The 14943-nt window shown below is 43.5% G+C and overlaps 1 protein-coding gene across 2 annotated transcripts in view; it reads right to left on the bottom strand.

Moving 5' to 3' along the window:
- Positions 1–14943, bottom strand: part of LOC126262315 (coatomer subunit gamma) — a 113802-nt gene that overhangs the window by 36104 nt on the left and 62755 nt on the right. For both annotated transcript variants that reach the window (XM_049958878.1, XM_049958871.1), the window contains exons 11-13: positions 9652–9820; positions 5527–5741; positions 5249–5423 (exon numbers count right to left, since the gene is read on the bottom strand). In XM_049958878.1, the coding sequence (XP_049814835.1) occupies positions 5249–5423; positions 5527–5741; positions 9652–9820 (559 nt within the window). The remainder of the gene's footprint in view (positions 1–5248; positions 5424–5526; positions 5742–9651; positions 9821–14943) is intronic.

The following is a 14943-nucleotide window of genomic DNA, read 5'->3' as shown; positions in this document are numbered from 1 at the left end:
GGAAACAGAGGAATGTTTCTGCCTGAGAAAGGTAGCAGGATAGGAAAAAGACGCCGATGCTGTCGCAAAGTGTGTCATGAGGTGTTCAGCAAGGGCCGATGGTTCAGTAAACAGAGCACCCTGTAAGATACGACAGTGGACAGTTGATTGTCACTGGTAGTCCAGAAGGCTACGAAAGCTTGGACCAAACCTGTGATGAAGAGGAATATGTCCCCAGGAAGGAAACACAGTGCTCCCAGCATTCCTTTTTACTCTGCGTAATAAGGTAGCAGACCTTAGCATGGATATGCTTAAAAGCAATAATGTTGGTCTGGGAAGAGTGTCGTTTAATTCTTTGCAATGCCCGTCAGCAGTCCTTTTTCCACCATGGTACTGGTCAATGATGACAGAGATCTGTGAATAGGGGGATAGTAGTGCCAGCGGCATGAAGGATAGTGTCAGAGATGTGTTGCTTGACCACACAATGCAATCCAAAAGAGGTGTTGAAGAGCACAGATGTATATAAAGGCAAATTGGCTCTGCGGAATGCCCAACATGTGGGGCTGTTTGCCTGGTGGCAGCATAGGACTAATTGAATCACCAGAAAGTGGTCACTGTCACAAAGATAATCATGGGGTGACCAATGTAGAGAAGCCACGAGAGCACAGGAGGATATTGTGAGATCGATAGCAGAAAAGGGACTATGAGCGGCCTTGTGGATAATGAACTGAAATGGAAAAAACATATTAACAATGTCTGTAAGAAACTGAGCTCTGTCATATTCTTAATGATGCAGCTATCACAGTATTCAGACAAGAACCTTCTGTGTACAGTGTATCATGGACTTTTCGAACCATACTTACAGTATGGAGTGACGGTGTGGGGAAACTCAAACAAACAAGAGACAAAACGAGTGTTCACATTACAAAAAAAAGCAATTAGGACCATTTTAAGAAGAAAGACCTCTGAAACATGCAGGAACTGTTTCAAGAATTTAGGTATCTTAACTTTTTCATCGTTGTATATATACAAAACAATAGTGTACATCACAAAAGGTAGTGAGGACTGGATTACAAATGCTAGTGTACACACCCACAATACAAGAAAGAAGAATGAAGTACGGAGCATACCCCACCGACTGGCAATGCTAGAAAAAGGACCCCAGTACTCTGGTATCAGACTACTAAGAAGTCTGCCCAAAACCCTGCAAGATAGTGTACTTCACAATGACTTTACAAAGAAACTTAAAGAGTATCTCATTGAAAAAGAGTTTTACAGTGTTGCAGAATACTTATGCCATTAAATTTGTATATATTGTTACTCGTTATCAGTGATGTAAAAATGTAAGCTAAACGTGTAGAAAAATAAGTGCTAAAGAATTTTAATACTTTGACATGTCCTATATTACACGTACATTTACTGTACACAATGTAATCTTACAGGATCAAATAAAATTCAATTCAATTCAACTTGGGTAGAGGAACCGTCACTGACGAGACACAAATCAATGTCTATAGTAAGTTGGTCAATTAGAAGCCCTACCTGTCGAGGCGGCAGGAGTTGCTGTATTAAGGTAGACAGTTCAACATAAGAAAGCGACCTATCTGGAGGGAGGTAGACATTGCAAATAGTGATTGCTGGGGATGTTCGCACTCTTATTGCTATTGCTTTCAGGTTGGTACGAAGGGGGATTCAGTCATTAATGACATCAGTGCGAACCAAAGAGCAGACTACTCCAGATACTATCCTGGGGCCAGGATGATTCCAACAGAATGCCGATAACCATGAAATATTGAAGAGTGATCATCACAGAAGTGTGTTTCATGAAAAGCAAGAGAAAACTCAGAACAATAGGAAAAAAAGTGTTTTATTTCCAGTGGGTGACAATAACATCTGTTGCAATTCCACTGGATTAGCTTGTGACGAAAGTCCAGGTGAGACAAAGAAACCAAGGGAAGATCACGACAGTCAGTGATCATCACAGATGAGGACGGCATGTCATGCATAAACAAGAGGTTAGGTTGTGATGGGGGCGATGGTACCTCTTCTGGGGGCACCGGGAGGGGCATGGCCCTGGGACTTAAGTTTTTTCTTCTTTTCCTTCAGAGGACGAAGAGGGCACGGCAAAGAGGTAGAGTAGGCTTCTGCAAGATCCAGGGCCGAACGAGAGTGAGTGACCTTGGAACATACAGACAGTGTGTCTGGGAGCACGGATCTCCAGTGTGTGTGTGTGTGTGGGGGGGGGGGGCAGTCTCCAGGTGGGAGGTTTCTCTGGGGGGGGGGGGGGGCTTCATCATTGGTGGTTGCCGAAAAAGAGGGGGGCACTTCTTTGGTCAAGGAGGTGTAGCGGCACCCTGGAGGGGAGAGTGTGGGAACTGCAGAGGCGAAAGTTGAAGAAAGTGATGCTAGATGGAGTCGGTCATATTTCTGGTGAGGTACAGCGTAAGATAGGTGATCCAAGGACTTGTACTCTAGGATCTTCGTTTCTACCTTGTAAACTGGGCAATCTGAAAGTGTGGAGAATGGCAGTCTTAACTATTTACACATACAGATGGCAGAACACAGGGGCTTCCCTAATGGACTGTATGTCCATAGTCACCACACAGAGGGCCCGCAACACATCAAGAGAACATATGCCCAATATGCATGCACCGAAAGCACCTCATGGGTGGTGGGACATAGAGCTTCACATGACATCTTTAACACATGACCTTGACCTCCTCTGGTAGGGTATCTCCCTCAAAAGCCAAATTTGGTTTCATGTTCCAGTCCAATAGTTTACCTTTACAATATTTACCTACACAGCAGTCAAACAGTTCTCCTTGACTCACAGTAAAGTTCATGGAAGTATATTTTACAAAACATTACAAATCTTGAATTCAGCTGACAGTTTTCTTCAGGGCAGCTCTTTAGATTGGCTAAAGAGGCATCATAAATGGTTCGCATCAATCACAAATACATCCAATGCAAGTATCATAGAAATCTGTGGTGATATAATTAAACTGATCAAGTGTCACTAGTGAATCACTTTTCAACTCTCATTACTGCTGTTTTACGACAGATGAAACATATGGAGAGTGGGTTTTTGAAAAAATTCTTCAGGATTGTAAGTCACTTATCAAGGGACAAGAAGAAGGGCTTTAATACTTACAACATCAGCGACTATTCAGAAAGCCGGTAGAAGAGAGAACCATCTAATAGTTTGTTGCATTCTACTTCAGTAAATTCACAGACCGATTTTACTTTTTCACTACATGCAACATAGATACCTAAATGCTGGTAGATTTTACCAATTATGAGCTGTATATTAATGGGCAAGCAATGTGCATTTGTTTGGAAAGAACTGTGCACAATTTGAGGGCATCATCTTCCTCCAGTTAAATTATTTTCATTCTTTTCTTGCAACTTAAAGATTTTTGTATCTTTCCCCCATAACTGGTATTTTTGTTGTCAGCTTAAACTGCTAGAAACTTTTTCTGAAGACCGAATTTGTATTCACCTCTGAGACCTACAAACTCAAGTGGTCTGCACTTTCAGCAAGAGAGTTCTCCAGCTCCAACATTCTGACCATGATCCCTTAGTGGTGAAATCAAACCATTAAATGAAATGGCTTGAAGTTGTGTGGCTTGAAGAACCTATCAATGAAATAAACTACTACTTTCAGTTCCATAATTATTTCTTCCATAGCAAATGGCACAATCATGTTTGCAATAATTGATTTGGTCTTTGTATGCAGGCACAAGTGCTTTTTGTTTATCTATGATTTAATGATGCCAGTGGTGCAGTCCATGCACTTTGAACTCTGGTTGTGCATCACTGTATGGTATGTCAGTGTGGCTTCTTGTGCCAAAAGTTGTTTATCCGTGTCTGAAACTACAACCTTTACCAAAAAATAGTTGTCAATTTTTGATCTTTAGTAGTTAACCTGGGGGCACAGTTTTGTTTTTGTTGGTCTTCCTGTGAGTTGCTATATCAGAGCTTCCTTTATGTCCAATGAAAAATTTCACAGCACAAATCGTACAGACAGCATTCTCACTGTGACCTTTCATAAACATGAATTATTGCTGTGTCTTATTGTTTAGTTTGCACTTACATTATCCCATGATTAATACAGTTAATATTAAGATAATGTTTATTAAGTCCCTGCCGTGAACACTGGAAATGTTGAACTACTCTACAACAATGCAACACACCGATGTTACAATACATGCACTTGTTTACAAGATCACAGTACTGTCATGTTTCTGAAAAAATTTATATATTATATCGAACTTGACAACCAAATAGTTTAATTTTTTCATGTGAATGAAGTGTCATGCCAACATTACAAAACTTCAGGCAAACAAAGCATTTTATCGGCACAGGTTAAGTGATTAGAACAAAAAGGAAAAAGTTGGCTACCTAAGATGAAAATCAGGAACATTTCACTTAGCCCAGAGAGGTGTTGGAGACACAGGGACAGGTTTTTAAGAATTGGGACTGTCCCAGAAAAATCAAGACAAATAGAAACACTGTGCGTAATATATCAAGCTCCAATAATATAACTTCTGTTGCATCACATCAAAAATGAACCCCATCTCCCTACCCTATGGCTCCTATCCCTGTGACAGTCCCTGCTGTAAGACTAACCATATGCACCCACTGACCACCACCTACACTAGCCCTGTAACTGGGGAAATACATACTATCAAAAGATGAGCCACCTGTGAAAGATACCAGCTGTTATGTAAACCCTGTTTGGCCTTTTACTTCGGCACGACTACCACCAAATTATCAGTTAGGATGAATGGGCATAGGCAGAGTGTGTGCACTGGCAACATGCAATATCCTGTTGCAGAACATGGTCTACAACATGACAGCTGTGACTTCGATGCCTGTTTTACCACATTCCCACAGACATCAGTTTCTGAGAACTTCACAGGTGGGAACTGGCGCTACAACATGTCCTTGGTTCTCACCACCTACCGTGTCTTAATTTACATTAATTTTTTCTGTTTCAGCATTTCTTCACAGTATCTATTCCTTTCTTCATTCCCTTTTAGTTGTCTACATCTTTCATTTTCTGACCTGTCTATTTTTCACTGCCCCTCTTCCACCTCTATAGCATAGCTTTTCACTCTTATTATTAAGATCACTAAATAATTCATGATTATATGAAATGATAGTGGTTGTGATTAATGTACTTAGAAGAAGCACTTGTGATTAATGTATGTGACAGCAGCAGTTATTTTCATGCTACAGCAGAAAAATCACTATCAAGTCAACTTACCAACAGATGATGACAAGTCCTTTGGGAATTTCAGGATTACATATGCTGTGCCTGTTTCATTATACGGTAAGCGACGACAAGGTATCTCCTTCAATATTTCATACCCTTCAGCAGGTTCAAGCTGCACACGCACATTTTCCAGGAGTTGATCATCAAGAGTATTCAGGCAGTCAAACTGAGAGGTGAGAAAGTCATGAGAGGAACATGTCATTCAATAATCCAAAAAACTGTGAAGCAACATCTCATCTGAGATAAGCACAAAAAGTGGAGCTACTCACCTGAAGTACAAGATGTTGGGGAAATATGTGCTTCACACACCTTACAACATATTCAGTTTCTGATTCTGTAAGCTCCACCGGCTCAGAACTGCGGAACAACGAAGCACATAGGGGTGCCAGTTCAGGAACAGAACGTAATTTCTCGAGGTATGCCTCCTCACGACTGACAGCAACTGTGGCTGCTGCTGTTGCTGCCGCTGTTGGAGCTTTTACACCTGTGTGCATTCAGGAATTTCATCTATTTTAAGCACAATGGTGAAGCTTTTGTAATTTATTGTCTACAAAAATGGCAATATGAGTAATACCTAGATACTTTTTATTGAAAGTTCAGTCATTTTTAACAAAACAACTTTACATACAGAAAATATACAGAGCAGCAAATAAATGTACAAACACAGCTTTACAAGTGGTGGTGACAACAAATTTAATATAAAAATAAAGTGGTGCCTACACAAAATTATTGTCACATCAGTAAAACTGCCTGGTTCACTTTTTTCAGTAATGATTATGATGATTTCCCATAGCCCTCCTATGTCATAATACTGACATCAATTAATGTAAATTCTACTGCTGTTTTTTCAACCTAAAATTGTCAACAACAATGACATAGGAAAGATTGTAACTCACCACACAGAAGAGAGACTGATTGGCAGTGGGCATATTTAAGCTGCAAGTCCAACTCAAATACACATCTACCCTATTTCATTGCTGTTATTCCATCCAACATTTTCCAGTGTTTAATTTTAAACATTGTGTGCAATTGAATGTTTCAAGAAACCAGAAACTATTAGTGTTGAAATAGCATTAATAAAGAAAGTTGTTGTCATACAGAGCTTGAAAATACAGTTTACCCTTCCCATCAAGGAAACTTCTACATTGCACCTGCCAACAAGTCTTACAACGTATGTAATTTTCTACTTTTCTGCACAGAGTATATTTAGGATGTGACTGGAAACCAAGCTTAATACTGGACTACATGAATATGGAAAATTACCTTCAGTCAAAACAGTAGCATACAAATGCGAGTTCAGTGGACAACGCAACACAAAATCTGAATCTGCTTCATCATCCACTCTCAAAAGTAAGTGACACGGAGTTACACTATCATGAACATCACAGGTTGAACATACTAAATTACAGGGAATATGTATTTAATATCCATATTTGTTGAACATTTCTCTCACTGGTAGGGTAATTTCGAAAGTTCTGCAACCTATAAGATAGTATTGAAGAAAATAATTTATTTTGCAAAATACCTTTACAGGCTTCAATATAATCTCCATTCCAGCTTATGACAGCTTCCCAACATTACGTAAACTTTAGTATTCTGGATGGGGAACCTTCACTGTTGAGCTGTCCAACTATTCACTGGATGCTTTATCAATTGTATCAAAATATTTTTCACGGAGTTGTTCCTTCAATTTGGGAACAAATCAAAGTCTGGCAGACTCATATCATGTTTGTGTGGTGAGTGCAGAAATATTTCCCATCCACATTTGTTGGGCATTTCTCTCACTGGTGGGGCAACATGCAGTCTTGCATTATCATGCAGAATAAGGATACCAGCTGTAAGCTTATCAGGCATCCTTTGATGCATTTTTTGGTGCAAAACATTTAGCAGAAATGGCTTGTAGCACACACCTGTTACAGATGCCTCTGGGACACTATTTGTAGTTATGACTCCATTAATGTGATACGAAACGATTGCCATCAATTTCAGAATTGATTGTTGGCAGATGAATTTTTTTGGGCTTGGAGGGTTGGAAATTTTGCATTGTGATGACTGAGACTTCAGTTCCGGCACAAAATCTCATATCCAGGTTTCATCAAGTACAACAATCCTCTTCAGAAATAATTGTTCTGTCCAATAATGTTGAAGCAATTCTTCTGCAACCTGATTTCTGCTCTTCACACAGATCATGAGGAACACATCTGGCAGCATTTTATCTCATCTTTAACTTTTCAGTTATGATTCTGTACACTGAAGTGACAGACACTCTTGTCTCATATGCAATTTCCTTATGTTTTTCATGGATCCTTTCTGAAAATGTAATTGACAATAACTTGAGAGGTGTAGACCGTTGCAGTTGATGGCCTTCCACTATTTGGGTTATTCTCAATGCTAACTCTATCTTCACGGAAATGAGCAGACCACTATGATACTATGCTGCAAGTCCATTACACAATTCCCTCACACCTCTCTCAAAGCTTTGTAAATTTCCATTGGGTTCTTTCCACAAAGGGAGTCATTTCTGACATCTGAATGCTGGTTACTACATATAATTCAACCTGATTTTGTTTCAGCTTCCATTTTAAAACTGAACTGCTCATGAAACAGCCATGCCAACCAGCACACACATATACAACTATAGGGTGCACAAAAATATTCGCTACAGTCACAATAAAAGGTTATTTATTTGTCACACGACCGGTTTCGGCTTGCGCCCATCCTCAGGTGTTTATACATTCATGTACATGTTTATACCGCTGGAGATCAATAAAGATGAAGCACCATTATTATAGTTAAACTGTGGTGACAGTTTTGCCACTTGATTACACAGTTATCATTTTCACGTCCGTAAGTGTATAACTAAGTGGCAAAACTGTCAACACAGTGTAACTATAATAATGGTGCTTCGTCTTTATTGATCTCCAGCTGTATAAACATGTACATGAATGTATAAACTCCTGAGGATGGGCACAAGCCCGAAACCGGTCATGTGACAAATAAATAACCTTTTATTGTGACTGGTAGCGAATATTTTTCTACACCCTATAAAGGAACAGTCACGGAGTACGATCACTATATGGAGCCAAACAGCGTTTGGATCACAATAGTTCCAATATCGGAAAGTCCAGGACAGAATGTAACAATATAATGAAAAGGATAGTTGCTATTCACCATATAGCAGAGATGCTGAGTTGCAGAAAGGCACAACGAAAAGACTGTCACACAACTAGCTTTCACCAACAAGGCCTTTGTCAAAATTAGACAACATACACACACGCACGCAAAGGACACAAGCACGCAAATCACACACACACACACACACACACACACACACACACACACAGTCTTTGGCAGCTGGAGCCAGCATTATGGGAGAGGAAACTGGGTGGGCCCGGTAGGAGGCTTGGGTGGGGATGGGTACAGTGAGAGATAGCAGGGTAGGGGTGGGGGACTGTAAAGTGCTGATGGGAGTGTGCAGCGATGAGGTGGACAGTGGGGCAGCTAGATGCAGTTGGGAGGTTAGACAGGGGCAGGCGAGACAAAAGGTGGGTTAGCAAAACAGGATAGAAGTGAAAAGACTGTGTGCATTGGTGGAATAGAGTGTAGTGCTGGAATGAAAACAGGGACTAAAGAAAGTCGAGACCAGCACGGTTACGGGAACACAGGATATATAATATATTGCAATACATCCTGCGTTCCTGTAATTCTCCTGATCTCAACCTTTGTTAGTCCTTGTTCTTACCCATCTAGCCCCTTTCCTATTCGAATTCCAATACTACACAGCCCTCTATTCCATCGATGCACCCAGTCTGTTTACTTCTCTCCTTAGACGGTCTAACCTCCAGACTGTACCTAGCTGCCCCACTCTCCACCTCGTCCCTGCACGCTCCCTGAAGCACTTTACAGTCCCCCATCCCTACCCTGCTATCTCTTCCCCTACCCGACCCTGCTTCCTCCTTACTCCCACCATATTGTCTCTCTCATAACGCCCTGCTGCTCGCAGCCTAGCTCCAGCTGCCAGAGATTGTGGTCATGTGTGAGTGAGTTGAATTTGCATGAGTGTGTGCATGTGTGTATGCTGTCTAATTTTGACAAAGGCCTTGTTGGCCGAAAGCTAACTGTGTGACAGTCTTTTTGTTGTGCCTTTCTGTGACTCAGCATCTCCATCATATGGTGAGTAGCAACTATCCATTTCATCATATTGTTATAGTTATAGTAAAATCTGCAGATAACAATCAAAATTGGACTTAGGTTTCATGCAAATATCACATAAAATCTTATTAGTCTGGCCAGCAGACAAAAATCTAAATAGCCCATTATAAAATATGTAAGAAATGTTACTCAACTTTCATACAATTGAAAAATTACTGTACCACCATATTTCCTTTTATTACCTGGTAAGCCTGGTGTTATAAGCATGCCATCAGGTGCAGCACCTCCTTTAGCAGCTAGATCGTCAGCAGATGGAGTGGGAGCTAGAGGAACTGACTTCATGTCAAACGGTGAATCAGTGGGATTGAGATTATATTGATGTAAGGCACGTTCCAAGCCAGGAATTGAAACCTGTAAAAGAATGAAACATGGAAGTACCAATGTACAACTCTGTAACTTTCATCTTATTGATCAGCCATGTTTACTGCAAAAATTACATTTCTAAGTTACCTCGCTAAGCACAGTTATTTGTCTTAGTAGAGCTAGAAGCTTCCTTAGCACTATAAGTTTCTAATTTTGTATTCAGACTTCAGGATAAACTACATAATTAAAGAAACCTAAACAATTAATGTATAACAACAATGTCAGGATGAAAACAGCATTATCTGGACATGACAAATCAATACATTTTAACACTTTCGCTGCTGAGTGAGAGTACAAACATCCTGCCAAATAGTTCCCCTTGTGTTTTGGGCATGTATATGTGCGCTGATTGGATTTTCCTACAGTGCTATGGACATCTGAATGCATCCTGAGCCACCTATCTTTCACTGCTACAGATGTGTTACTTCCATATATCATTGAATAAAAAAAAAAGTTTCCTTTATTTATCGTACAACGTTTGTTCCTCACTATGCGCTATCACTTGCAGAGAACTCCGTTTCGACATCTTAAATCATTTACGAGATATGAAGACATGATAATTGTTATGACCACACAATTCGCAATAGCCAAGGAAGTGAATGGGTGTGTCGCACACAATCATCCTTCACCTCTACGGGGGACACTTCCTTGATGAAGCATTGTCCGGGCAGGTGGAGAGGCTTGCGTATCTGTGGGAAGCTGAGGGCTATGCTGAAGGTAGAGGACCTACTGCCGGAAAGGCGTCAGCCGATGGATCAGACTAAGAGTGTCCCACAACGTCCCATCTTCCCTATCCACTTCTAGTCCTACCCAATTCCCTGACCCAAACCAAGGTGTGATGTGATCCGTGCTGAGCGGTGTGTTGCACATGGGAAGATGTGCTGCAAACGGAGCCTCAGGGATACTGGGCGACCTCCCTGAGCAATTAGCCTTACACCGTGCGGGGTATTCGTGGTGTGGACCTTCTAGATCCCCAAATCTCGTGGGACCAATATGGACACGATTAAAGAAAATAAAGAAAAACAAACTGAGGGGGAAAACTGAGATTTCAGATAGCCAAACATCGGGGTCAGAACTGATGGAAGGCATTCCCACTACTGAATCAGGGTCTAGACCTGAGCCAGAAGTGGGAACTGTAACCAAGAAGCTAAACCAGATTAAGCAGATTAAGATCAAAGCCTTGTCTGGGGCCCAGAGGAGGAAGCTACTTGGGGAACAGAGGAAAAAGGAAGGGAAAGAATGGATTCTTAAAGACAAGTGGAAGTAATTAAAGGGACTAGAACCTAAGACCTCCAGGAAGAAACTGTCTCAGGTTGAAGGGGATATGCAGACCACCATGTCAAAGACAGGTAGTAAGCGGATAAGGGGGGAATCAAAGACTCCCTTCTCCCTGGATAAGTGAGTCCAGAAAAAAAAACCGAGGTAAGAAATAGGGAAACAGACCTACAGTACTGTAGTCTTAGTTTTTAGGATGGCAGTTATCCAGGAAGGTTATCCACTGGTGGCCATCACCTCGCAGCAGGAGGAACTGGTACAGGTGGCCGTCTTTGAAAGATTGGGGGGGATGCTGGCCCAGGACCCAACTTCAGGAGGGTCTATTTAGATCATGGTGACCTCATTTTTGTCTGTGAGAGGGTGCACACGGTGGAATGGCTCAAGGACAAGTTGCCCTTCATATCCCCGTGGGAAGATGCGAAGCTGCTGGTTAAGATGGCAGCGGAGCTTCTTAAGACCACAAAGATATTATTATGGGTACCTAAGATCCTTATGGAAGTCTCTTCTAAGACTCTGTTCGGGAAAATAGGGGCCCAGAACCCAAAAATCTCGACAGAAGACTGGAGAGTGATTAACCAGAAGGTTGCTCTGGAAGGACGAACCCTGGTGGTGGAGGTCACAGAAAAGTCCCTGAAGGCAAAGCGGGAGCAGGACCTGAACCTGATTTTGGGGTTCTCGCAGGACACCATCAGGGTTCTCAAGGATATCAAAGATGGCAGCAAGACGGAGCCTGGAGGTGCTGCAGATTAATATGCAGCACAGTAAAGGGGCCTCCACTGCCCTGAGTTGCTGCCTGGGAAGACCAAACCTCGATAAGGAATCCAGTAGAATCTGAGGAAGTAGCAGAGACAGTTACCTCTGCCATAGTGACCTCATATCAGGACAACTGCACAATCTCCAGGAAGTTCACAAATAGGGGATGTTCCTTGGTGGAATAACAAACTGGAAATGCAAAGAAAACAGGTACGGAGACTGTTTAATATTGTGAGACATGAAGGACAATGGGCTGAATATCGTGAGGCCCTTGTTAATTACAATCTTGCAATAAGACAAGCACAGGAGGCATCCTGGAAGGCATTCTGTGAGGAAGTGGAGGGCACGGGCACAAGCCAGACTTCACAAGATTCTCACTAGAGTACTATCCAAACCAGGAGGTACATTGAGGAAGGAGGATGGGGAATATATGAAGACAGCACTTGAGACGCTGGAATTGCTCCTCAAAACTCACTTTCCTTAATATGCTCTGCTGGGCAACACAGACCAGTATGTGACCCCAGAGAGAGAACGGGTCTCAGGCACTCGAAGAGAGCACTGGGAATCAGCCAAGGAGTGTGTGAACTTCAATAAAATCCACTGGGTGGTGGGAACATTTCAACCATTCTAGTCATCTGGCCCAGATGGTATTTTTCCAGCTTTCCTGCAACAGGCTGGAGGAAAGCTCATAAGAGTCCTTTGCAGGCTATTCATGGTTAGCCTAGCAGTACGAATCATTCCCAATGCTTGGAGGGCAGTGAAGGTTGTCTTCATTCCAAAGCCAGGGAGAATTCACCATACCAAGGCCAATGATATGAGACCAACCAGTCTGTCCTCCTCCATTCTCAAAACATTGGAAAAACTGGTTAATGGATATGTTGGGGAGAGGAGGCTAAGTAGGGTCCCTCTACAATCGAACCAACACGCATACCAACCAGGTAAATCATGTGAGACGGCTCTCCACCAACTTGTTGGGAAGGTGGAAAAAGCACTTCACTTCCAAGACATAGCCCACTGCATCTTCCTGGATATCGAGGGGGCCTTCAGTAACATGACCTTCAATTCCATGGTAAGGGCAGCAGAGGTGCATGACCTGGGGATCACTATATGTAGGTGGACCAGGGGAATGCTCAGTGGAAGGAAGGTAGAGGCTACCATTATGAACGAAAAGATGGTAATTAACACCACTAGAGGCTGCACACAATGAGGAGTTTTGTCTCCTCTACTGTGGACTCTAGTGGTGAATGACCTTATTGAGGAACTAAATTCTAGACAATGCTTCTGCTCCAGCCGCTGTGGCCGAGTGGTTCTAGGTGCTTCAGTCTGGAACCACGCGACTGCTACGGTCGCAGGTTCGAATCCTGCCTCGGGCATGGGTGTGTGTGATGTCCTTAGGTTTAAGTAATTCTAAGTTCTAGGGGACTGATGACCTCAGATGTTAAGTCCCATAGTGCTCAGAGCCATTTGAACCAATGCTTCTGCCAAGTATACGCAGATGACCTTGTCCTAGTAATATTTGGCAAATTCACTGACACAGTTAGGAATATGGCACAAGGAGGATTGGACATTGTGCAAAAATTGTGCAGTAAACAGGATCTGAGAGTTAATCCTAAGAAGACTGTTGTGGTGCCATTTACGAAGAGACACATTCAACACTCAAGTTGGAATCTAAAGCTCCTTGATGAAACTCTACCTGTGAAGGGGATAGTGAAATACACTCCTGGAAATGGAAAAAAGAACACATTGACACCGGTGTGTCAGACCCACCATACTTGCTCCGGACACTGTGAGAGGGCTGTACAAGCAATGATCACACGCACGGCACAGCGGACACACCAGGAACCGCGGTGTTGGCCGTCGAATGGCGCTAGCTGCGCAGCATTTGTGCACCGCCGCCGTCAGTGTCAGCCAGTTTGCCATGGCATACGGAGCTCCATCGCAGTCTTTAACACTGGTAGCATGCCGCGACAGCGTGGACGTGAACCGTATGTGCAGTTGACGGACTTTGAGCGAGGGCGTATAGTGGGCATGCGGGAGGTCGGGTGGACGTACCGCCGAATTGCTCAACACGTGGGGCGTGAGGTCTCCACAGTACATCGAAGTTGTCGCCAGTGGTCGGCGGAAGGTGCACGTGCCCGTCGACCTGGGACCGGACCGCAGCGACGCACGGATGCACGCCAAGACCGTAGGATCCTATGCAGTGCCGTAGGGGACCGCACCGCCACTTCCCAGCAAATTAGGGACACTGTTGCTCCTGGGGTATCGGCGAGGACCATTCGCAACCGTCTCCATGAAGCTGGGCTACGGTCCCGCACACCGTTAGGCCGTCTTCCGCTCACGCCCCAACATCGTGCAGCCCGCCTCCAGTGGTGTCGCGACAGGCGTGAATGGAGGGACGAATGGAGACGTGTCTTCTTCAGCGATGAGAGTCGCTTCTGCCTTGGTGCCAATGATGGTCGTATGCGTGTTTGGCGCCGTGCAGGTGAGCGCCACAATCAGGACTGCATACGACCGAGGCACACAGGGCCAACACCCGGCATCATGGTGTGGGGAGCGATCTCCTACACTGGCCGTACACCACTGGTGATCGTCGAGGGGACACTGAATAGTGCACGGTACATCCAAACCGTCATCGAACCCATCGTTCTACCATTCCTAGACCGGCAAGGGAACTTGCTGTTCCAACAGGACAATGCACGTCCGCATGTATCCCGTGCCACCCAACGTGCTCTAGAAGGTGTAAGTCAACTACCCTGGCCAGCAAGATCTCCGGATCTGTCCCCCATTGAGCATGTTTGGGACTGGATGAAGCATCGTCTCACGCGGTCTGCACGTCCAGCACGAACGCTGGTCCAACTGAGGTGCCAGGTGGAAATGGCATGGCAAGCCGTTCCACAGGACTACATCCAGCATCTCTACGATCGTCTCCATGGGAGAATAGCAGCCTGCATTGCTGCGAAAGGTGGATATACACTGTACTAGTGCCGACATTGTGCATGCTCTGTTGCCTGTGTCTATGTGCCTGTGGTTCTGTCAGTGTGATCATGTGATGTATCTGACCCCAGGAATGTGTCAAAAGTTTC

This window comes from Schistocerca nitens, chromosome 1 (genome assembly GCF_023898315.1).
Source record: "Schistocerca nitens isolate TAMUIC-IGC-003100 chromosome 1, iqSchNite1.1, whole genome shotgun sequence".
In the NCBI taxonomy this organism is placed as follows: domain Eukaryota; kingdom Metazoa; phylum Arthropoda; class Insecta; order Orthoptera; family Acrididae; genus Schistocerca; species Schistocerca nitens.
The sequence above is the reverse complement of the archived record's forward strand: the minus strand, read 5'-3'. Positions and strand labels throughout refer to the sequence as shown.